General features: G+C 38.9%; 2 protein-coding genes across 4 annotated transcripts in view; both read left to right on the forward strand.

Annotated features, from left to right (window-relative positions):
* Window positions 1–12,997, forward strand: part of BDP1 (BDP1 general transcription factor IIIB subunit) — a 52,612-nt gene extending 39,615 nt beyond the window's left edge. For all 3 annotated transcript variants that reach the window (XM_075488728.1, XM_075488726.1, XM_075488727.1), the window contains exons 32-42: window positions 646–877; window positions 1,876–2,033; window positions 2,697–2,838; window positions 3,421–3,601; window positions 4,841–4,901; window positions 6,462–6,651; window positions 8,118–8,334; window positions 9,227–9,269; window positions 10,143–10,437; window positions 11,759–11,999; window positions 12,385–12,997. In XM_075488728.1, coding sequence (XP_075344843.1) covers window positions 646–877; window positions 1,876–2,033; window positions 2,697–2,838; window positions 3,421–3,601; window positions 4,841–4,901; window positions 6,462–6,651; window positions 8,118–8,334; window positions 9,227–9,269; window positions 10,143–10,437; window positions 11,759–11,999; window positions 12,385–12,513 — 1,889 coding nt within the window. In that variant the 3' untranslated portion in view covers window positions 12,514–12,997. The remainder of the gene's footprint in view (window positions 1–645; window positions 878–1,875; window positions 2,034–2,696; window positions 2,839–3,420; window positions 3,602–4,840; window positions 4,902–6,461; window positions 6,652–8,117; window positions 8,335–9,226; window positions 9,270–10,142; window positions 10,438–11,758; window positions 12,000–12,384) is intronic.
* A 2,703-nt stretch (window positions 12,998–15,700) lies between these two features.
* Window positions 15,701–22,329, forward strand: part of MCCC2 (methylcrotonyl-CoA carboxylase subunit 2) — a 38,812-nt gene continuing 32,183 nt past the window's right edge. The window contains exons 1-2 of the mRNA XM_075526958.1: window positions 15,701–15,886; window positions 20,515–20,581. Of these exons, the coding sequence (XP_075383073.1) occupies window positions 15,746–15,886; window positions 20,515–20,581 (208 nt within the window). The 5' untranslated portion in view covers window positions 15,701–15,745. The remainder of the gene's footprint in view (window positions 15,887–20,514; window positions 20,582–22,329) is intronic.

The following is a 22,329-nucleotide window of genomic DNA, read 5'->3' on the forward strand; positions in this document are numbered from 1 at the left end:
GCAAAGCCTTGCTTCTGCTTTCTGGGACCACCTAAGGAGGGATGGAGCAGTGGCTGCAAAGCTCTTCCACGTGCTGCTGCATAGCAGGAGGTCAAGGATCTTTTATGCTTTTAGTCCTGCTGAATTGTAAGGCATAGTGACACCAGGCAATGCAGGTTGGCTGGAAAAGGTAAGGTACCTTACTGGATACTGCCAACTGCATCACTGTCCGAGAAAGATGTTTCTGTGACCTGCTTTAGGAAGGACATGTTGAATTAATGTGGTCACATGAATTGGACAAAAGAAAGGAATCAGGCTTAAATGACCATAAACGTCAGTGGTCTTTTCATGCCTTTAACCCAAAGCATAGCTTTTTCTGCTTAACTAGCTACAACCTGAAATTACCTGGTTTTAGTCTACTTTTTGATAGACTTTTATTCAGAATTTATTATCTGCTTTCATTGGTTGAATGTTAGTTTCTGCAGTCTTACTGTCAAAAGTGTGATCATAAGACTGCATTTACCTGGGATTTGAATTTGTATCTTTGGAGAATGCAGACTTTGTTAAATGAGGTTTGAAGCTGAACATCTGTAAAATAGCTTTATGTACATGCCAAACCTGAGTCTTTTATATTATGCCTTTCTATCTGTCTATTGTTTTAACCAGAATGGACACACATGTTACCTGCTCAAGATGAGTTGGACATGGCCAGTAGCCTTGTAACCCACGCCTACTCCAAACAAAATAGAACTCCTAGTCAGTATTTACTTTCTTCAGACACTTCTACCAAGGAAATGGTCCCTTCTGAGGATGGAAGCAACATTAATGTAGAGGATCAAAGCACTGGCACAAGAATAGGTGTCGAAGAATATTTTGAGAAAAATGCTACAGATACCAGGTTAAATTACTACTTCACTTTCTTTATGGAGAGAGATCCTCTGACACAGCTTACTTTTGCTAGGTGCTTTCTGGCATTTTTATTGAATTGCAAGCAATTGGTTTAACAAAGGTTTCTCAGTCTATGTAATTTGGTATGTAATCTGGAAAACTCCTCTTGTCTCTTTCTTACAGCTTTTATGAGATGTTGGTATATAATTTTGGGGATGTAGAACTTGTTCTTCACTCCTGAAGTTAAGTTTACCCTGGTGGGGGAGAAGAGAATGTTCGAACTTAGTTGGTATGGATCACTGTTAATTACCAAGCTCATTTTCCCAAAGTACGTTACAGTTAATCAGGCCAAGGCAAATTGTTTTAAGTGTCACTGCTGCTGTGGGATGTAGATGAAAGATTTAGAACAAATGGATGTCAAGGAACCAGTTGATCTTCTATCATTATGTTTTTTAATGCTTTATGTTTTTTAATTTTGTTCAGGCATTTGTTCAGGCAAGTGTTGAAACAGCTTGATGGAACACCTTTTCAGAAAAAAATATGTATTATTTGAAGGGCTATTTAACTTGTTGATTGCCTGAACAAACTATGAGATTATACTCCTCTGAAAAATTACAATCAAAGATATTTTACTTCGAGTCCAGTGGTTCTTTTATTATATTATTAACCAGAGCTTACTACCATGTGATCAGTGTTAAATTTCTGATCTTCTAATGTTTTTTAAATATTTCAATTATTCTTTTTTTTCTGTAGGTAGGGAACATCCTAGTTTGCAGTATACCTGCCTGTTCCAATCCCCACATGATCTTTATTTTTTGTTCTGCCAAAGAGTCTTCTGTCTCCTCTGCCAGCTGCAGCCTCTATTTCAGCTCTTCATTGTCTCATCTACTCCATCTCTCTTACCTCTTCTCTTCCCAGTGATCTTTGCTGGAAATACTAATTTCATCTCACAACTAACTGTCAAAAATCAAAAACTGTATTGATGGCATTTTTCCTTTTTATTTGCAGTGATAGCTCTTTGCCTGTGGTGAATAATATGAGACTGACAAGAGGCAGACTCCTGAAGCCTGAGCCAGACTTTGGAGTATTGAGGTCCAATGAAAACATAAGTCAGAAGTCACTTGATACAAATATAGTTGTGGAACAACTAGAGCAAGTACAAAGTGGTAAGCCTGTTTCTTATCCTAGGGTTCTGAAAATGGTTTCTTCTGATGGATTCACATCTCTTTATGAAATGAAACTAAGCTGAAAGCAGTCTTCACTTTCTGTTCATGTTCACAGATGATGCATCACCACTGTAATGTAAGGCATCCATTTACAGTATCGTTTTATACATAAGTATACCTTTCAGTATGAAATTAAATGAAATCTGAATAGCAATTTTTCTGTGCAGGTCTTAAATTACCTGGAAAGCCCTTAAATTACTGGACTGCTGGTTACAGAAATACAGTGCAATACAGTGTACTTTTTTCTAGTATTACTGTCTTTCCCTTCTATTAAAACCAGAAGGGGATATATACAGAACTGTTTTGGTATTCTTAAAGCAGTTACAAAAAAAGGTGGTTTCAAACTCTTAATTATCTTCATATCACTGGCAAAATGCACAACATACCAAAGGCAAGATGAGATGTGTGTATATGTCTCATCTATATAAGACGTGTACGTATACAGCAAAATGGTTAGAAATTTTGTAGTGTGTTTATATATACACATCTATATATATATACATTTTAATATACAAAAGCTTATGTGTAAAAATAATATGCATATATATCCACTTATGCATACACACAAACAATTATTTTAATTTTTATTCTTTTATATCTTAGAGTCTACAACCCTGAGAGGTACTGCAGAAATGCAGAAGGTGGAACTAGAACAGGTCAGACCAGCTGCAGGTGATTCTGCAGTTCTTCATGATTTTGCAACTAGAAGTATGGAACTTAACAACCAAGTAGACAAAACTGAGAGGTAGGAAGAATCATCGGTTAATATTGACTTTATTCCTAAAGGCTCTTAAAATATGCAGCTGAAGTGCATATGTAGTATGCATTTGTGATGGAAGCACACTGCTTCCAGATATTGTGTGTGTTATGCACATAAGTGTGCAGTTTAGATTTTATGTTTAAAGTTTTTCTCTTGCATGTTGTCCTACAGCTTTTGGAGGTAAAACATTAACTTACGTTTGCTGTTTCAGAACTTAGTAATCACTTTGCTGCTTAGTTGTCTCCCATGAAACTGTGTCTGAAAGAAAATGTTAAGGAGTTGATCAATTTGGAAATGTTAATGAGCTTGTAAGGCTTCCTGCTTGGTCATGCTTTTAGTAGTAAAGTCTCAATTAGTGGTGTTACGGAGGCTTTTTCATGAAATAGTTTTTATAGACTTGTTCAAAGATTATGCATTTTGTTTAGTAGAATGATGTAGTTTTTAAACAGGTGCCCTGTTTCTCTGTAACTACATAAGCTTCATATTAAATAAATAATTATACAGAATTTACCCTATGTACAGGGTATCTTCAATTGGTTTCAAATTAACTAGTTATATACCTTTCAGAACAGAGATGAGAGATGCTTGTGGAAGTTCAGGAGATTTAAGATCTGCAACTGCATCACCAAAACCTGAAAAATCTCACCTTGGACTAGAGGATTATCCAAATCAAAGTTCTGTGGATGGACTTCCTGACCAAAATCCTTGTCCTCCTGAGCACAATATATGCACAATCAACTTTACTCAGGTAAAGAACTTAATTTAATTACAGTCTAAAAGTGCCCAGTTTCTGAAATTCTGTAAAGGAAGAGGTTTTCAGTGCAAACATACTCACTCATTTTAAAGACCTGGTACTTCAGCTGGTGAATGAAACTTTCTTTTTTGCAAAGGCATAACCAAACTTCATCTTTCAGACAAACTTAATCTTTGCAAGCCTCAGTTTATAGCATTTCAGCAATAAGTGATAGCAAAATTCTGAGCAATTTTTTAAAGAGTTTTGATGGAAGAAGTTACCGGGGCTTGATGTATTCATTCAGTCTGACCTCTTACTGTTATATAAGTTTAAATTAAAATTAAGTTAAAATGTCACTGTCAGGTGCAGCATTTTCATTGTCACCTTCATTTGCTTTGTTTAAAACAAACTTCATCCTTTGCTATACTCTTTCCCATTTCAAAACCCAATGCAGAGTTTTACATGCATATTATCATGGACAAACAGTATGTCTTTCACATCCATTTCTTTGCAGTGGTTTGTGTATCCCTGTTCTAGTATAAATAAGAAGTATCTTATTTCTTCATGAGAGAAAGGCTCATTCTCAGTACCCTCAGGTTTTCTAGTGGTCAATGTACATGCAGTTACTGTACATTGTACTGTACTGTTCCACAGTAACATGCAGTTACTGTGGAACAGCTGATGGGTAGTAGCTTGTTTCCCCAGTGCAACCTGTTGATGTGTCAAGGCTGACCTCATGTTAGAGCAAGGTGCAAGAATGATTTGGCTCTTACAGGACTGGCAGAGAGTGAGAGAAGAGGCAACTTGCAGTGGAGTATTCCTGTTTTTAGCAAAGATACATGCCATAAAAGGGAACAGATAGATGAGTTGCAGAGGTTGGTGTTTTTCTTTGGCACTCTGTGGTTTTGTAATGGTTGAGAGAATTTGTGTTCTTAGTGCCACTGAGTAATTTATTATGTGAGTCATCTCTGACAGAGTTGTGCTGTAGGAAGTATAAATTTTATTTTGACAAACCATCAATACAGACAATGAGCTGCATATAAATTTTATATTGCCCAAGTGTTTCTTGTCCTTGTCAGGCTAATATCCTTCAACCTAGAAAAGCTAGAAGTAAAAGCTGACAAAATGCAATTATGATGATGTCATTAGGGTTTTTTGGCTCTTCAGCATTTGACATGCTTTGTTTCTTTCCTGTTTTCTAGAGTTATTTCTCAGATTTATTAACTTGTTTTATTTCAAATATGTTATTTCTAGAAGGAAGCTTGTGCTCAGGATTCTCAACAACAATGCCTAAGCAGCACAGAAGAGACTTCAGGTATAATGTGCTAATATTCTAAGTTAGCAAAAGCCCACGCTTGTGTATCTTGTGGTTAAGCAAAGATGAATAAAAAAAAATTAAAATGTTTTCATTGACATGATTAATCAGTCTATTTCATTAACAAAACTAATGACCCACAGCACAGTGCCATTCCCCTCCCTAGCCTCTTATCATTACATTTTCATTAACACAAACTAGACTTGGGAACTTTTTGAATGGCACTTCATTAAGTTTAAGTATCAGTGGAAGGGAAACTTCTTGCTCTCTCCTCCCTGCTGTGAGCTCCTGCTGCTTACCTTGTGCTAGGTTTAGCAGTTGTTAGAGCCCTTTATGAGCCTCTGACTCACTTATCCATCAAAAATTGAACATGATAGAGGGAGAGAACCTGTGTAGTTTTCCACTGGCATAGTGAGCTATAGTGGCTCATGAAGTTGTCGAGTAAATGCCAATGTCAGAGTTGTGTAGGAGTGCTGGACTGTGCAAGTGTGGAGCAGGGGAGAAAGGAGAAGAGGGGAAGAAAAAGGAAGAAAAAAACCAGACTTCCCTCTTTAGCTGTAGTGAGTCAGCAGATTAACTCCTAACTGATTAGATGTGATGAAAGGTATGAAGGTGATGGCTGCTTTTCCCTAAACCAAATTGAAATGGAGCTGGTTTGGAACCAATACTTGTCTAAGGTATGGGAAAATCACTGTGTCAGAAGCCCAGAATACTTTACATGGAAACTGCAGTCCAAAGTTGTAACTCCTGAGCATATGCAAAAGGTAGGGCTGATACTTCTTCTTAGGCATCTGTTGTTACGCTGTGTTGTTGCAAGGATCTTGGGATGGAGCATCTTAAATCATCTTTAATTTGATAAAGAACCAAAGTGAGTTGAGGTTGGAATAACAGCAGCTTTACATCATCAAGAATGAGAGCTGTCTTATGTAATGGAGCAGCACTATTGTTTTCCATCTTTTGAAAACTTTACAAATATTCCCTCCTTAAATTCATTCTAATGAATGGCAGTTGGCAGTTATCTGTTAATGTCCATCTGCTGACTAAATTATTTATATTTTTCATTTATTAAATTCAAGACTATACTTCTCAGGTCCTCTTCTGCAAGTCTGCAGTGAGGGGAAGAATCCTTGTGTTTACCATCAAAACAGCAGACTCCTGCCATTTAAAGAAGTAACTCTTAATACCTGACAGTTGCAATTAAAGACAGAAGGCCATTTGACCACCATTACACAAGTTTAATTAAACTGCAAATTGTTCTTTAATGCTAGAACACCCATTTAAAAAGCTCCATCGCTACTAGGCATTTTTAATATTCTTCGTTCTGAATGGTAATCAGGACTCCACTGCAATGAATAGGCTCCAGGGGGTGATGATGCATTATCTCATCTAAGAAGGAAGGAAGCATATTGTCTCAAGAATATCTCCAGTGCCTTTTTCCATGGAGAAATGAGTGCCTAAAATTTAATTACTCAGGGTAGGGAGGGCATGAAGAGAACAGTGTAATTTCAAACTTGAATAACAGATTTTTGTTATTTCTTTATTTCACTGAAAAAATTATAGTAGTGAACGATGATCATAGATGTCCAGAGGAGGAACAGACATTCATTTTAACGTTGGTGGAAATCCCAGCTGACTCAAAAGAGTTTGATGCATCTGCTTTGCTGGAACAAACTTCAGAACCATTACTACCAGCCCCAATACTTATCAGCCCAATAAATGCAAGTGAAACAAGCGTGATGGAAGTGGAGAGGTAAATGCTTTATTTTTGAGCAAAGTGAAACATGTTTTGTGAACCTTGATTGTTCCCTGAATGTGTATTACAGATTAGAACTTCTCAAAAGAAAAAATGCAAGAGGAAATAATTTTGCCAGACTGCTCAGAGAATTAAGAAAGTGAAAAGGGCTCTAGACAGATTTGACAAAGATCTCATCAGTGGTTTAAAGTTAGTGTTTTAGTTAGCTGGGATTTTGGTGTCAACCTTACTTCTGATTTATCCTTTAGAGCAAGTCTTCCTTTTTAGTAGAAGTCACTTGTCCAGCCTGAGTCTATTCTGCCATGGATACTTAGAATGAAAAGTAATTGAAATGAAAAATCTAAGCATGTTTGCATTTTTACAGTACTTTAACAGTTTTGTGAAGCAACTGTTTATTAAGTGCTTTTCAAAAGTTTTAGTGTAGATGGCCTTCTGGAGAACATTATAAACAGTGGACATAAACTCAGATATCATTCTCTTGAGTTTGTGCCATGTTCAAAAGGCAGAAGAGCTGAAAAAGCAAACAAATTAATTACTCAACAGAATAATAGCTGGTTTGCAGTACTGTGATACAAAGGGTTTGAGTTTCTTTTACAATGAGTACTCCTCAGTGCAATGTAACAAAATTGTTATTTCAACATTACAGTTGAACTAAATCTTCTGGTCAGTTTGGGAGGAAAAAACCCAACATCAAAGGAGAAAGACATTCTGAAGAATAGGAAGTGTTGCAAAGTTGACTATATTAATGTCAGTCCTCAGATCATAACTAAAGGTGTGATGCAATTCCACATCATTGTGGAGGACCTTGCCCTCTGACATCAGATGTTAATGTCATTCCCTTAGCTATTTAAAGGATAGGTTTCTGAGTGAATTTTGGCTACACAATGAATTTTGGCTACACAACATGAGAATTGTAACTACTGTGGAACTACTGATGACAGACAGAATTGCTGACAGGCAGCGTTAGGGTACATCTTCTGTCTCACTGTCCCTTACTGCTTTACCCTATTTCCCTAGTCTCTGCTGCTTCCTTAGATGTCTTCCTGTCTTTTGAGATCATACTGGCGGGGGGGTGGAAGGGTGTGGGGGTGTGAGGATGAAGATTCAACTGTGCATATAAATAATACTGTATTTTAGGATTTTCTAGGGCAGTTAATCAGTTGTCATTTTTTTACATTTTATGAAAGTATCAAATGAAGTTCAAATAGAACAGCTTCTAAAGTAACTAGATTCATTTATGACTAGAAAAACTCAATTCTTTAACTCAAGATAGTGCAGCAAAATGTTTCTTGGTAGGAAAGAGTACATTTGAAGTTAATATTGACATTCATTTGAAGTTAATATTGACATTAAGCAAGAAAGAGTAGCACCGTAGATCCATGTGTAATTTCCATACAGAAATGTTATACAGGGTAAATTTTGGCTTCTTGTACAGTCACAACAATGACTTTATATATAAACAGCATTGGATCCTTGACAACTGCTGATGATGAATTTGCTCCACCTTTAAACAGCAGTATGGAAACCAAACAACTAGAGAGTGCATCAGTAGAGCCCGTTCCAAATTTGCAGACAACTCAGAAAAGGTCAGCTGCTGAGCTTGAAGAGAATGATTTTCCTCCTGCCAAGAAAACTCTGTCTACTGTTGTAGTGGAAGGTAACTTGGAAACCACTTATAAGGTGAGATGGTAATTTGGTAAGTGAGTCTTTATGCATAGTGTAGATGCATAACACGTAATAGAGCGTTTTAGTTATGTTTATTGTTTAACAGTGCCACTTAAAAATGTACTGCCTGTACAAGTTAAAAGGAAGATCAACACCCATAGATTGCTTTTTATTTTGAACTCTACAATGTTTTTTGGGCTGCTGATATAGTATTAGTTATTTCGAGAACCTGTAGGCTCTCAGGTTTTTTTATTAGGCTTCCTAGTAGGCAGACTGGTAATATGTCTTATTTGGTTCATTCACCACAGCCTTTCTGACAATGACATTGCAGGAGGGGAAACTCTGGATGTATGTTGGATGACTGGCAGACTGTCCATGTTCACTGGACGGCATTATGATTCCTCATAGTGTCTGTTACATGAAGAAGTTGTTAGATATGTTCCTACCATTTTTTAACATAACAGGTATTAGTTTAAAAGAACAAGCTGCAAATAAAAACTGGCCAGCATGTTTCCAGCTTCCCTCTGTGCTTTTAGAATATGACCAAGCTTGTGGCAGTGACTACCATTCATTTTTGTGAGTAGGCTAAGATTGTGTAGTGTGTTTGGGTGAGGGAATGCGTGATAATTCCCCGCATGATTCGAAGAGCTTTTCTAGGAAGGAGTGGATAAAAATCGTCTTCCTTCTTTGATCTCTCATCTTGACAACGTTGTCTTGAGTCATTTATCATGAGAACTCTTTGAAAAGGCTGCTCAGGAAATGAGTTAAGCAATGAATTATACTGTACTGAAGATGTAGTCTTCTGTACACTCCTGTTCTTAGAACTGTACACGCGTGATATGACTTTATGAACTTTAGTTGTTTCTTCTATATTGAGAGAAATAACTTTTTTCTTTTTTAAATACAGGATTATTCAATTATATCCACAAATGCTCCAACGATAGCTTCTGGTAGGTAAACTTAAACTTGTAAAACAAAGTATAATGAGTGTAAATGTATAATACATCACAGTTTACTACTGGTTGTCATTGTGCTAAATGTCCTGTCTGAGGCTATCTAACATAAAAGTAGAAACAAATTTTCCTGGTAGTACCCTAATACCACCATTACAAGTTTTCTGCTATAAACTAGATGTGTTGGATTACATAACTGGGTGTTAATTTAATAGTCGTTCTAAAAACATTGCTGTAGCTAGTCTGTGAAATCTGGGAGGTTTTTTGGACCTTGATACCTTCTCTGAAGCAAGTATTTCCACCTGTTGGAGAGCACTAATAACCAAAGGTATTAACTGGTATTTTAACCATACTATGCCAAAATAATTTATTTTTATTTTCTTTTGTATTTGTCTTTTAAAAAAATATATTTACAGTGTAATTGTTTGAAAGCTTAATCTGCCTCTGAAGAATTAGAGGGAAAGCAGAATTGCTGACAATGCAATCTTCAGTGATCTGAGCCTGTTAAGGGTTTGGAGGACTACTTTTTGGCCCTGAAAAAGACTTTAAAGGGAAATTGTGGAAGCTTAAACAGCTAGATGGCTTGACTAAGTTCTATGGTGTACTGTAAAGAATGAGGGGGGTTGTGCTGTAAAACCACACTTCTACCAACTTTCCCCCATAATGTCTGTAAGATCTTACAGACTTTAAAAGTAGACCATGAACTTTTAATTCTTAGTGGTGACTTCAAAAAATAAAATGAACAAAAATTCAGCTCTTCTCTTGTAATGGTGCAAGTCGTCTTAACATCATGCGCGTTTTCTGGGCTGTTGTGTTATCCCTGAAGTTAAGTAACTGAAGTCCTTGAATGACTCTCAACTCCTTTTACAGGGAACCGCTTTCAAAAAACAGAGGCTTCAGCAAAGGAAAAAGTACTTACCTCTGTGTTGGTGTCTGAGTCTATGCCACCACTGGCTGAGAGAAGCCAGCTTGAGACTTCGGAGAACTCAGGGAAAGCACCACTTGAGAATTCAGCACCCAAACAGGAAGAGGAGGTGATGTCCAGATTAACCTCTAACAGAAAAGCAGAAATAAGCGGACAAGGAAAGCAGGGGGATGTGCATGAATCTGGACAGTTGGAACATACTGGAAGTCTAGCATCATCTTCAAAAACTCCATTACTCAGGTATTTATACAATAATGTTTTGTCAGCCTTTTCTGTAAAAAGGACCTTGTTTCCATATTGAGGTTTTTATATCCTTTTTCCACTTAAATTACAAGAAGGGCAGTACCATTGTTTGCAACCTACATGGCTAAGAGTTACAGTATCTATCCTTTTCAGCAAATTAGAAAGGATCAAACTGTCTGCTTTGAAATTTGAATTATTTTGTGCATTAAACAAGCAGATTGACCAAGGGACAATACTGACGTATGATATGTCTATTTAGACACTGGCAGATGCCTCTTGTGAGGCAGACATCCGTTGGCTGTGATACAGATTTAGGATAATTGCTGTTTTCCTTAGTTCATTCTAATGTTGTGATATATACACTTATCCGCTTGTTTTGATTTTTGTCCTTCTGCCAATAAGATTTGTTACTGGTATAGTACTCAGCACACTGGATTTTTAGGACTAACTTAAGATGTGTCATATCCCCAAAGGAGTTTCAATCTTGACAGCTCAGAGGATATTCCTCTTATCTACCCATCTGACTGTGGATTTTTTTAATATACCTTTCTATAATGTTTAAGTGTTTGAGTTCCTGCTCTCTATTGCTCTTGCACTCATTGATTTTGATTGTGGTGCTCCACTGGTCTCTTCTGATCCTGTCATTTATTCTTTCATTATGTTTGTATGAGTACCAAAACTGGTTATTTGTACCTGGGACCTCCACAGCAATTGGGTCATGATGCATTAACATCAGAATCCTTGCCTTAAAGCTTACTTTCTAAGTTGTGAACTCTTAACATGAAAAGTTGATACTCTGTACCTCCCTCATCACTGTGACTTCTGTAAGTTCACTGGTACTAGGTATGATGCTGTTAATAGGCTGAAACCCTGCAGCAGATAGTCTTCTTTCTGGTGATTAAGACAGTCTGCTGTGGCCCCATCCTTGGGAATCGGGTTTCTTTTTCTGTTGATTACATGAAGGATGCTCTTTTCAGTTCGTTCTTTAGGAGTATGTCTCCATTCCTCTTGAAATCTCTTTCCAAAGATCTGGTAGCCTGTTACAGGCTCTGGTTTAGTAGCAAATGGTAGGTTCCTGTTCTCAGGGTTGGAGACTGTCAAGAGTCTCTGTAACTCTTTGAAAAACTCTTGTGACAGAATATTCACTAATACAAAAGCCTTTCTCAGAATGACTTCTTGGTTTTTTCCTTGGAATTTTCATAGATCTTGGAGGTGTCTGTTTGTTTCCTATGTAATGAACTGGACTCCTGTAATACTATTTACATCTTCCTTTCATGGAGCAATCCTATGACATCCTGACTGTATTTGTTTTGAACAGGGGTGGACGAAAACCGTTGGGATTTTTATCTTTAATTTGCAAAAAAAGTAGTTCTGAATCTGCAGAAGATACCAAAGGGAATAGAGGGAAGATCCAAAAACCTCGGATTGTGACTCCAAAGCGAACTCTGAAAAAACCCACTCCATCCACTAAGGATGATAGGGAATCTTGTTCCCTTCCCTCTACAAGCACATCATCATCTGTGGAGTATGAGAATGTAGCTGCTGATGCTGCAGTTACGGTATGTGTTTATTTTTGAATGCCCTTGCATTTTTGAGATGTGAAGAACAGTGAATTAGTTGTTTCAGGAGTGGGTAGGTGGGTATGTAGTGTTAATGTTTTGAGAGAAATCTCTACTGCAGTGAATAAATCCTGACGTGCTTACAAGGGAACTAAGTTGTTTTTTCTCTGCACGTATATCTACTTGTTTCCCATTTTCAGTAAACTCTGAATTTTTTGCCTAAACTTATCTAAATTGGAAGCTCAAATGCATATATATATATATATACACACACACACACATATATGCATACATAAATGTACTTACGTATATATGCATACATATGCGCACACACTCACACAAACAGATTAAGACTGTTAAGAGCAGCCTTTTCTTTTTCTATTAGGTTCCAAGTAACGAGCCGTCTGAGAAGCCACCCCTTTGTGCTAAAGATCAAGAGAAGGAAGAAGAGCCAACCAGAATCTCTGAGTATTTTTTCAGTGACATCTTTATGGAAGTGGATGATTCAGAATAGGAAATTTGCTTTATAAAAACCTGGGATCTGAGAGTATAATGCAACAAGAAAAGAGTATTTTTAAAAAGTTCTGATTTATTCTGATGTTTATTATGCCACACTTACTGTCAGCCAAGCGTTGTTAATAAATTCCATAAAGGTGAAATGGATTCCTTCTGAAGCAACCTGGATACTTTTAAAATGTTGACATCTGAACCACTACATTGATGTCATTGGACCAGACCAACAGCTTCTGGCTTATAATTTCACGTATTTAGACGCTGATAACGGGTGCATGACGATCTTCCAGAAGAGTGCAATGAAAAAATGCTTAATCTTGTGACAAGTATCCCTTTGAATTTTAATGCTAAAGCTTGTGGTACTGGTTATACAAGTTCTTTACTTCTTTTTGTGAAGTATGTTATGTTAGTGTGTTAGAAGGAGGAATGAGCCTTTTACGTATAGTGTAATCTCTGTAGATCAGGATGCAAATACTGGAAGTAGTAAAGTAGGAAGTAGTAGTATTTACTGTAGTAAATACATAGATTAGTTCAGCACTGCAGGTATTTTTATTAGCATCTCCAAATGATGTATTTTTATAGGAGTTTTTAATTACATAAATTAAAAGGTCCCAACCTGAAAAAAGCCAAATGGTTTTGGTTCCTTAAAAATGTATTAGGAATAACCAGAAAAACAGAATTTACTAGAAGATGCTAGACAATGTTAATCTTTGCAACTGTCCTATTGGAGTGGGAGGAAGAGGTTAATGTTTACTATATAAATGCTAATTTCCTTCTAAATTTGAAAACAAGGGGATAGATACCATTTCTTTTCCTTAGTTTTAGGTGTAGGTGTTTATCTCTGCAGACTTCCTTGGTTTCCCTTGTGCAAAGTATCACAAAGAGATTGGATTTAAACCGTGACTATACAACGTGGATGCTTTGAGGCTTTGCTACTTTGAAGCAGTTGAATTTGAATGGTTTTCCTCATGTTGCATGTCTACTTGTACTGTAACTCACTATAAAATGCTGGTGTAGCTTTAGATTTTAGTCTTAATTTTTTACTTGCCTCATCAAGAAGATTGTCTTGATGGGGTAACAAGGTTCATGCAGTCTCAAAGTCAGGTGGTCACTGAAAGAGTCCGTATTTATTCTGAAACTCCTTATTACACAGAAATGAGTGTGTAGATTTAAGGAGTCTAAATTTTTCTCCTGTTACTTAATACCAACAGGTAGTTTTGCAAAACAAATGACTTATTATGAAAGTGAAACTGATGTTAAATGGTATTGTTATGCTCTCAAGAAACCTATCTTCAGCTTTGGTCTGGATAATCATTTACTGGCAAATATTTTCATGTAAGTATCTAGTTAATTTTGAAACACTTGATGAAGTTTGAGAATGTTTGCCTTTTCAGCAGTTATTGGCAAGGCTTCTGATGGAGCCTTTAAAATTCTGCCAATAAGGAAAAATACACAGAAAAGCTACTGTTACTGCAAATTGCTACATTATCAGGCCTCTGTCAATCAGATGTTGTAGCACCAGTATCTTCTTGAGGTGATGGAAAAGGGACTAAGTCGAAGTGTAAAGTGACTTACTTGAAAGCATACTGTCAACCCCTCCTCCCAAAAAAAACCTCCCAAACCCCACCACCAACAGTCTCTGTTTAGACAGTACCTTGTGCTCTGCCTAATCCATTTAACTTGAAGTGTTTATCTAAATATTGTTGTACTGTAAACATGAAATAGATTAATCTATACATAAAGCTCCATGTATAGTATATCTTGTAGACATTATTTTATGTATGCAAGTGTTTAGTTCCTGATACATGTGGCATGTTTAAATCACTTGCACTGATAGAGCCTAAAAATAGATTTGTGGGGAGTGGCTATAAAATAATTGCCCTAAGTACTTTCTGAGGTGATAACCATTCTACATTTATTTGCATGCATTTTAGCTTGCATTCATATTACAAGGAAAAAAAAAAAACACAACTACTTCATTACTAAGATTTAAGGTGCCTTATCTACCTTGTTAATTGGGGCTACACATTTTTTTCCCCTGCAGTAAATCACATGCACTTTGTTATAGGATTTTTTTTTTAAAGAACAAATTTAATTTGAATAGAGATAGGACAACTTTGTGTTCTGTTTTGTGTATGGAAGTTTTATAATGGTGAAGGATGTAGGAAAAGATCGGTGAAATCTCAATGCCTATTAGTTTAGCATTTTTACAAAGATGTGGCATAAGACTGCTTTGCTTAGAGTTGTCTGACACCCCATATGATTGCATATAAGCTTTCTGTTTCAAAGAAAGTAGTCATATTCTGTATGTAAATTATGTGAATAAATTATTTTATATTACCTGTGTTTCCATTTCTTAGAATATGGGTTGCAGTTTTTAAATGCTCATAGGTATAGTAAACTAACAACAGTATGGGCTAAATGAATGGCTGAAGTTCTGGCTGCAACACTGGTATGCATACAGGCCTGCTTGTATGGTGGTAACACTGAATACACTTTAACAGGGGCATTGTTATTGTTTGTGTGGTTTTGTTTTTGGTTTAGAATAGAGCTTAATTTACTTGCTATCTGACTTCCCAGTGTAACTGGGATCTGTAACTGTATCTCTCTGTAAACACTGCAGCCTTGTTTAAAAACAAAATAAAACTGGAATGCTGGAAAACAGCAAAGCTTTCAAATGAGGAAGCAACTCAAGCAAAGAGGTTAGGATTTAAAAAAAAAATCCGCCACTGTTACTGTAGCACCTCCGCCGTTCTGCAGTTAATGACAAAACCCCCATGTTTCTAAGAAGGGCAAGGGCTTTTCTGGGTTGCACAAGTATGTAATCCTGTCTGAAAAGTGAAGGGTGCAAGCGAAATTCTTTCGAAGGGAGTTCTTGAGCATTATCTTGCGCCTAGGGCCACGGGCACTGAATGGCGCACGCAGTTGTGGCGTACCGACGCCGATGGGAGAGGCTTTTGATCGAGCTTCTCAAAGCAACAGCCACCCCTCGCGCGGCCGGAGGGAGCGGGCGGGGGCCGGGGCTCGGCCGTGGGGCTGGCGGGAAGGGGGCCGCCGCACCTATTCCCTGATGGGCACCCCTGCTCGCGGGGAACGGCACGGCACGGCGCGGCCCGGCCCTGCCTCGCCGCCCGGGGCCGCCTCAGGGCCCCGCTCTGCCCATTGGCTGCGGCGGGGGGAGTGGCGGCGGCGGGCCTGGGACGGCCGGCTCGGCTCGGCTCGGCTCGGCCGCCATGCTGCTGGGCCCGCGGCGGCTGCTGGGCCCCTGGCGGCTGCTGCGCCGCGCGGCCGCCGCCCCGCCCGCCCGCGCCTACCGCGGCGAGGCGGTGGCGGCGGTGGGCTCGCGCCCCGACGCGGGCTCCGCGCTCTACCAGGTAGGCCGGGCCGGGCGGGCCCGGCTCCCTCCGCCCGATGGGCCGCAGGCCGCGGATGGAGGCTCCGGCGGGTGGGGGCCGCCTCCCCGTGCGGCGGGGGCTGGGGGCGGGCAGCGGTGCCGAGCCCCGGGGAGCCGCGGGAGCCGGCGGCTGGCCTTCCCGCAGCCAGGCAGCGGCGGGGCCTCGCCCACCCCTGCCCGCCGGCGGCTGGGCTGGGAGCCGGCCGGGGCGCGGCCAGCGCCGACCCTCCCGGCCTACCCCCGCCCGCGGCTCGGCCGCCCTCCGCTTCCAGCCTCAGTTGTTGAGGGAAGCCCCCACCTGTGAGGCGCGGCCTGCGAGCGGCGCCCCGGGGCTGCGGCGGCTCGGCGTGTGTGTGCGCCGTGGGCCGGGCGTGCGCTGCACGGGACCGTCCGCGGGAGAGCAGAAACAAAGCGGGGGGACGTGGGCTCTTGAGTAGAAGTACAGCAGTGGCCGTGGAAGAGCTGGTATTACAGCGGCTATTTAATACACGGGTACGCGGTAAACACGCGCCTCTGTGAATCAGCCCGAGGTCACCCTGCACGCAAGCCAAGTTCTGCAGTGCTGCCCCCCCGCCCCCCTAGTTCTTAAATGCCACGTTCTGTTTATTTTATTCAAGCTGTGCGTAAAAGTACCGTATAAAAAAGATTGTGGGTTTGTACCATCGTCTGCCTCATTATGGATTTTTTTACACTTTTTTTAATCAGAATTCCGGCTTTTACTGCATTTTCGGTGTTGAAGCACTGGTCAATATCATATTAATGAAGTGGAGACAAGGGAGTTTGTAGGCGTTTGAAGGTGGTGTGTCATGATTTCAAAATTGCAAATTTTCTTGTGTTTGCAAATGGATTCCTGAGTTGAAGACAGGTGTAATAGTTTTACAAAGTCATGGGCGTGCCTCCAGAAAACACGATACCAGCAGAAAGAATCATTTTTTGAGGACAAGGGATAGGTGGAATTCTAGTTGTCTTTACAAAGAGAACAGTACTTGAATCTGGTGTGAATCATTCTATTTTTAATGCGGCATTATTAACATCATATTCAAGATAAAAATCATGTTTACACTTAGTCTGAGAAAAACATAGTTTTGGGTGTGTATCAAAACTGGTAGGAGGGCATGCATTTGTTTTCAGATTTGTTCCAAGTAAAATATCAAACAGCACATGAAGCAACAGCATGTATTCTTACTGAAATACTTCCTTTGGTTCTGCATTTGGTTTTGCAGAAACTAAATTTTGGGACAGAAGTTAGGTGACTGAAACATCTGTGAAATTTCAGTATGCGTATATCTATGCACACATACAAAGCTTGTGTATATGAAGTGCGTATATTTATGTGTGTCTATTCATATTTTGCATACCAAAAAAAGAGTAATATTTTAATAAATGTGTTTATTCAGCTAAGCTGTCACTGGATTTGCATTTGTGTGTGTGTACCTTTTGATCTCAAAAGAAAAGCAAGGCTTGGTAACTTTTGTAGAACACATTTTTTACTTTAATGTTCATGTATTTTGGCAGCAGTTTCCAATGGGATGTCAAGACAGGAAAAGTTTTCCTAGCTGTGCTAGACAAGTCCACTTACTTGGATACATCTGGTACGTCATTCAGGCAGTAAAATAGCTAATAGTGTTAGTATTTGGTAGAAATAATTTATAGAGCACTGTAAATGCATGTAGTGCGTTACAGACACGAAGAGCTGAGGTCCCTGCTGTGAGGCACTTAACCATCTGAAATAAAAGTAATACAGGGAATAGCAGTGCAAACACAAGAAGGCATAATGATACGTGATGAAGGTCTTGCCTTCTTTAGCTAATGTTTGCCTTTCTGGCTGTGAATTCAGCTAGACAGGCTGGCCTTCGTAATGTAAACTGTCTTTCAAACCAGACAGGTAAAAATGTAATTTAAAAATGAGTAAGTCTAAATTCTGGAAAATAAAGGAAAATCTATGTAAAGATTCCAAGGATTAGCTCTTGCAGCCGCTTTGCTTGTGTAGCAGTAATTCAGTTAGCTCGTGCAATAACTGCAGGATTAGTCTGTATGTTTTGCCTCTCGATTCTGCTTTAAAGCCCATAGAAGCCCTCATATTAACAGCAGAATTTTATAGAACTGACTGGTGCGAGGGCCGGTTTCCAAAACGAACTTGCATCACTGCACTGACCTTTTTGTCATTAATTAGTGAAGAGCACACAAATATATGGTAAGCGCGTTTGGTTCTGAGAGGAGCCTTTTCTGTGTGTGCTCAAAACCTACGTTAAGATTTCAAGGCATCTTTAGTTTTCCTTTGTAAAGTATAATGATGTTGTGGTAAAAGGCATGAAAGGTAAGGATAGAAATTAAGTGAATTTAAACAACTCAAAATATTTAAGTACAGTACTTTTTATAGATTATCTAAAAAGTGCTTTCATGATCTTTCACGTAGAGTAGCTAAAGCAGCTACAGTGAGTTGTTAATTCAGGATCTAATAAACAAGCCTATGATGGTGATTGCTGTGCCCCTTTTAATTTCCTCTGCCATTTTTAGCTGCTTTTTTTTCCTATGTTAAGGGTGAGTTTTTAAGCTCAGTATTGTGTGCAAAAGGTGAATGTATGTAGAGAAAACAGGCTGACTGAACAAGGAGAAATGGGGAAAATACTTTATGTGTAATGCTGCAAAATGAGCCCGCTGGAGAAGCTGAACACTCACACATAAAGTAAAACTGGGTGTTGTGACAACTGCACTTTTAAAAGTATGGAATTACAATGGCTATGTTACAGATTTTTCACAGGGGAAAAAGTTAACCTTTAAACAGAGTCTTTTGGAAAGGCTTAAAAGCAGGTTTTGTTTTCTTCAGTGCTGCATGTGGTTGTGTGGCTGCAGTTACTGCTGCATAGTCTCTCCTATACTGGCTGCATAGTCTCTCCTAGGAGCGGTGGAGTCAAATTAACAAGACATGGCTTGTTTTGTTCTTGGTTTTTGGGGTGCTGTGACAGTGGTAAAACTGCCAGTAAGTAATTGCAGTGTGATTTCATGGCTTAGGAGGAAGAAAAACACTTGTAGAGGTAGGTGTTGGAGCTGTGCTGTGGGTGGGGCAGGGAGAGAGAGAATTAAAGTATCCAGAGAAATAGACTGAAAGGGGAATAATGCAGTGGGCATACTGATACAGCCTTACAAGGGAGGGAGGAGGTGCAGAAGTCTGGTGGCCTCCCACGTCCTCAGTAGTCACGGAACTGCAGGGTGGCACCACATGTCAGAGAGATTTTGTTTACTGAGGTTGATATCTTGAGATGTGTTAGGTGTTGGCTAGCAATTGGGTGGTACAAAATTCATACAAGTGCAGGCAGTGAGCCATATTGTAGATGGCACTTCATTAGAACATGGGGAATCTTTGGCAAGAGCCAACAGAAGCATGAGAGTTGGCCTTAGTATCTCAGTATGTCACCTTGATCTTGTTGGACAACCTCTAAATGCTGGCCTTACATATTAACTGTGTATATGAGGTGATAAAATTGCCAAGACCTGTTTTCACGTGATTTTTTTTTCCTTTCAATAGAGTATTTTTAATCTATTTGTAGCAATTACAAAGGGGGAGAAATGTGTTCTTTTGAAAGTCTTACTATGCAGCTAAACCAGTTTGAATGCAAGGTGCCTGTGCATGTGTTTATTTTCTTCCTGCTTTGCATCTTGGTGCCTTTCAGTGACTAAGAGCTGAACAAACTTAACTGCAACACTTGTTGCTTCTAGGGTAAACCTCAATTCTGAGTGTTCAAGTCCGAATACAGAGTCACCAGGTTGTTTTTTCTGTCAAAGTAGACTCTCATATCTTCTAAATGAGAATTAGACAGGATAGTATGATTTTTTTTATGCAGCAGTTATTATATTCTTTTATTGCAGTTACACTTTTCAGAGAGGTAACATAGCTCTTAATATGTCTGAAAAAAAACAAATTAAGCTTGACTAATACCTTTTAATTCCTAAGAAATGGTAAGAAACTGCTGTAATGAGCACACAGAGTTTTGGATAATTCTGATAGATATTGTGAGCTCAGTACTGGATCGCTCATATTCAAAACTAAGAGTCTTTGTTTTTGTAAGAGGGATATTGGCAAGAAGACCAGACTTTTTCTTTTTTAAAAGCTTTGTTTTATCTTTATGTTCTACCTAAACATCAGGAATGTAAAAAGTGTTTACCAAATTCTGTTTGGTCTAAGTCATTCATCTTTTGGTACAAGAGACATAGCAGCACTTAATTTGAATCCTCGTGGTGTTTTTTACAAAATTAGATTAAAAATGCAAACAAACCTGTAGCAAAAAATTAACAAAGCCTGAAAAATAGCACTTCAACTCTGTAGTGACTAATTCTATTTTTGTGTATTAAATTTGGAACTAGTCTTTTACAATCCTAATGTGTTCGAGAGTTTTTGTGAATCATGTTTATTAAATGCTTTGGGATGCTTGAGGAAAGCCAATACATAGGTAGAAATGTTATTACTTTAAAGACAATACAGAGTCATTATTTAATAAGGTAAAATGAAATTTGGAAGATAAATAAATCTTGTACTTTCTGTGTTTGTTTATTAAAAATAATACTGTCACTCGTGGTTAAACTTAAAATGCTGTTTTGTTCCCCACTTAGGAAAACTATGAACGAATGAAAGCACTGGTAACTGAACTCCAAGAGCAAGCAGAAAAAATCAGATTAGGTAAGTATGATAGTCTAGATTTTGGAACACTTGTTTAATTTGGTCCAAAACCCAGTTTTGTTCTTAGGATTCTTTTCCCCTATGGCTGTACATTCATTAATCACTTCATTCAGATACGACATATTTGCTGGATTATAGTAGTTGTCCTGAAATTTTACCTCATCTGTTTAAATCTAGATTTACCACTTTCTGTCAGTTGAAAATCTTAAAAGGTTTATGTCCAAGCTAACTTGGTTCAAAATTTAGGGTTTTTTTTAAGTAACTCAGGCCAGCTAAGGAAGATGTCCACACCGTTAGCACTTCTTTGTTTACCACAGTATCTAGTGTGTTAACACATTTTTTTGTTTGCCAGTTGAATATTGGAGCAATATGCTAATGCAAGCAAATCCATAAATTACTGGAAGCAGACATAAATGAAAGCAAGGCTGATTTAGCCAAACAGAAGATTAATTTAATTGCCAGAGAGGCAAAAAGTAAGCAAGTAGATAGTGAAAACTGAATATTTAGAGTTGGTTACGTTTTAATCAGTTAAGATGTTAGTAATCAATGGAATGTACGTTTCTAATGGCATATTTTTTAAATAGGTAGGATTATCAGTAAAAGCCGTTTATTAATATACTTTCCACTTCACCTGCTTCCTTGCTTCATCCACTGCTGCCTGCTTTTATAACAAATTGGTTTGGCAAATGTGCTTCTGTTCAAGTTGCATGTTAGTCTCTTCATGTGCAAAGAGGATTTTCAAAGACCCTAGCTGTAGTTGTGCTGGCAAACAAAAGCAAGTCTGTAATAGTTTAAAAGATTGAAATCTGTGTTTCATCTTCTTGACTTGTAAGATCACAGAATCACAGAATCATATAGGTTGGAAAAGACCTTTAAGATCATCGAGTCCAACCATAAACCTAACACTGCCAAAAACCATCACTACACCATGTCTCTAAGTACCTCATCCAAACGTCCTTTAAATACCTCCAGGGATGGCGACTCAACCACTTCCCTGGGCAGTCTGTTCCAATGCTTGATAACCCTCTCGGTGAAGAAAAATTTCCTAATATCCAGTCTAAACCTCCCCTGGCGCAACTTGAGGCCATTTCCTCTTGTCCTATCACTTGTTACCTGGGAGAAGAGACCGACCCCCACCTCTCTACAACCTCCTTTCAGGTAGTTGTAGAGAGCGATGAGGTCTCCCCTCAGCCTCCTTTTCTCCAGGCTAAAGATGACCTGAATTAATTACAGTTGACTGTAATTAATGGAGACAATAAAATGAAAATGGTTTATAAATGCTTAACTGTGCTGCCAGAGGTTGAGCATGCAGTTTTAATTCTCCCCTTGTTGTATCCATCATGGTACTGTCTCTTCATGTACTGTTTCTTATATAACACAGTTTCTTTTACAGCTTTGGAACGGAGCACAGTTAAGATTTTGTGCTTAGTAGTTTTTCTTGCTTGCTGTGAAACAAAGCTCCAGGATTTCCTGAGGAGATGCTGAAACCTGTGGACTACCTCTGTCTTTTATGGGTGTGGAGTCTGTTCAGCAATTCCCAGTGTGGCTCCTGAACTAATGATCATGGCCTTCTTCACTGCTGCACATTTTCCTGTTCTTGCCCGTTACCTGATAACAGGACAAGAACATGGCCCTTATCTTTTCTGCATCTCAGGGAGCTCTACCAGGATGTTAATAGACCGTTTTGAGTGACGTCAATTGAGATTGCTTTGCCTGTCATTTAAGTATATCAGAAGAATTAGGTACTT

The sequence above is a fragment of the Mycteria americana genome, chromosome Z, assembly GCF_035582795.1.
Source record: "Mycteria americana isolate JAX WOST 10 ecotype Jacksonville Zoo and Gardens chromosome Z, USCA_MyAme_1.0, whole genome shotgun sequence".
Taxonomy (NCBI): Eukaryota; Metazoa; Chordata; class Aves; order Ciconiiformes; family Ciconiidae; genus Mycteria; species Mycteria americana.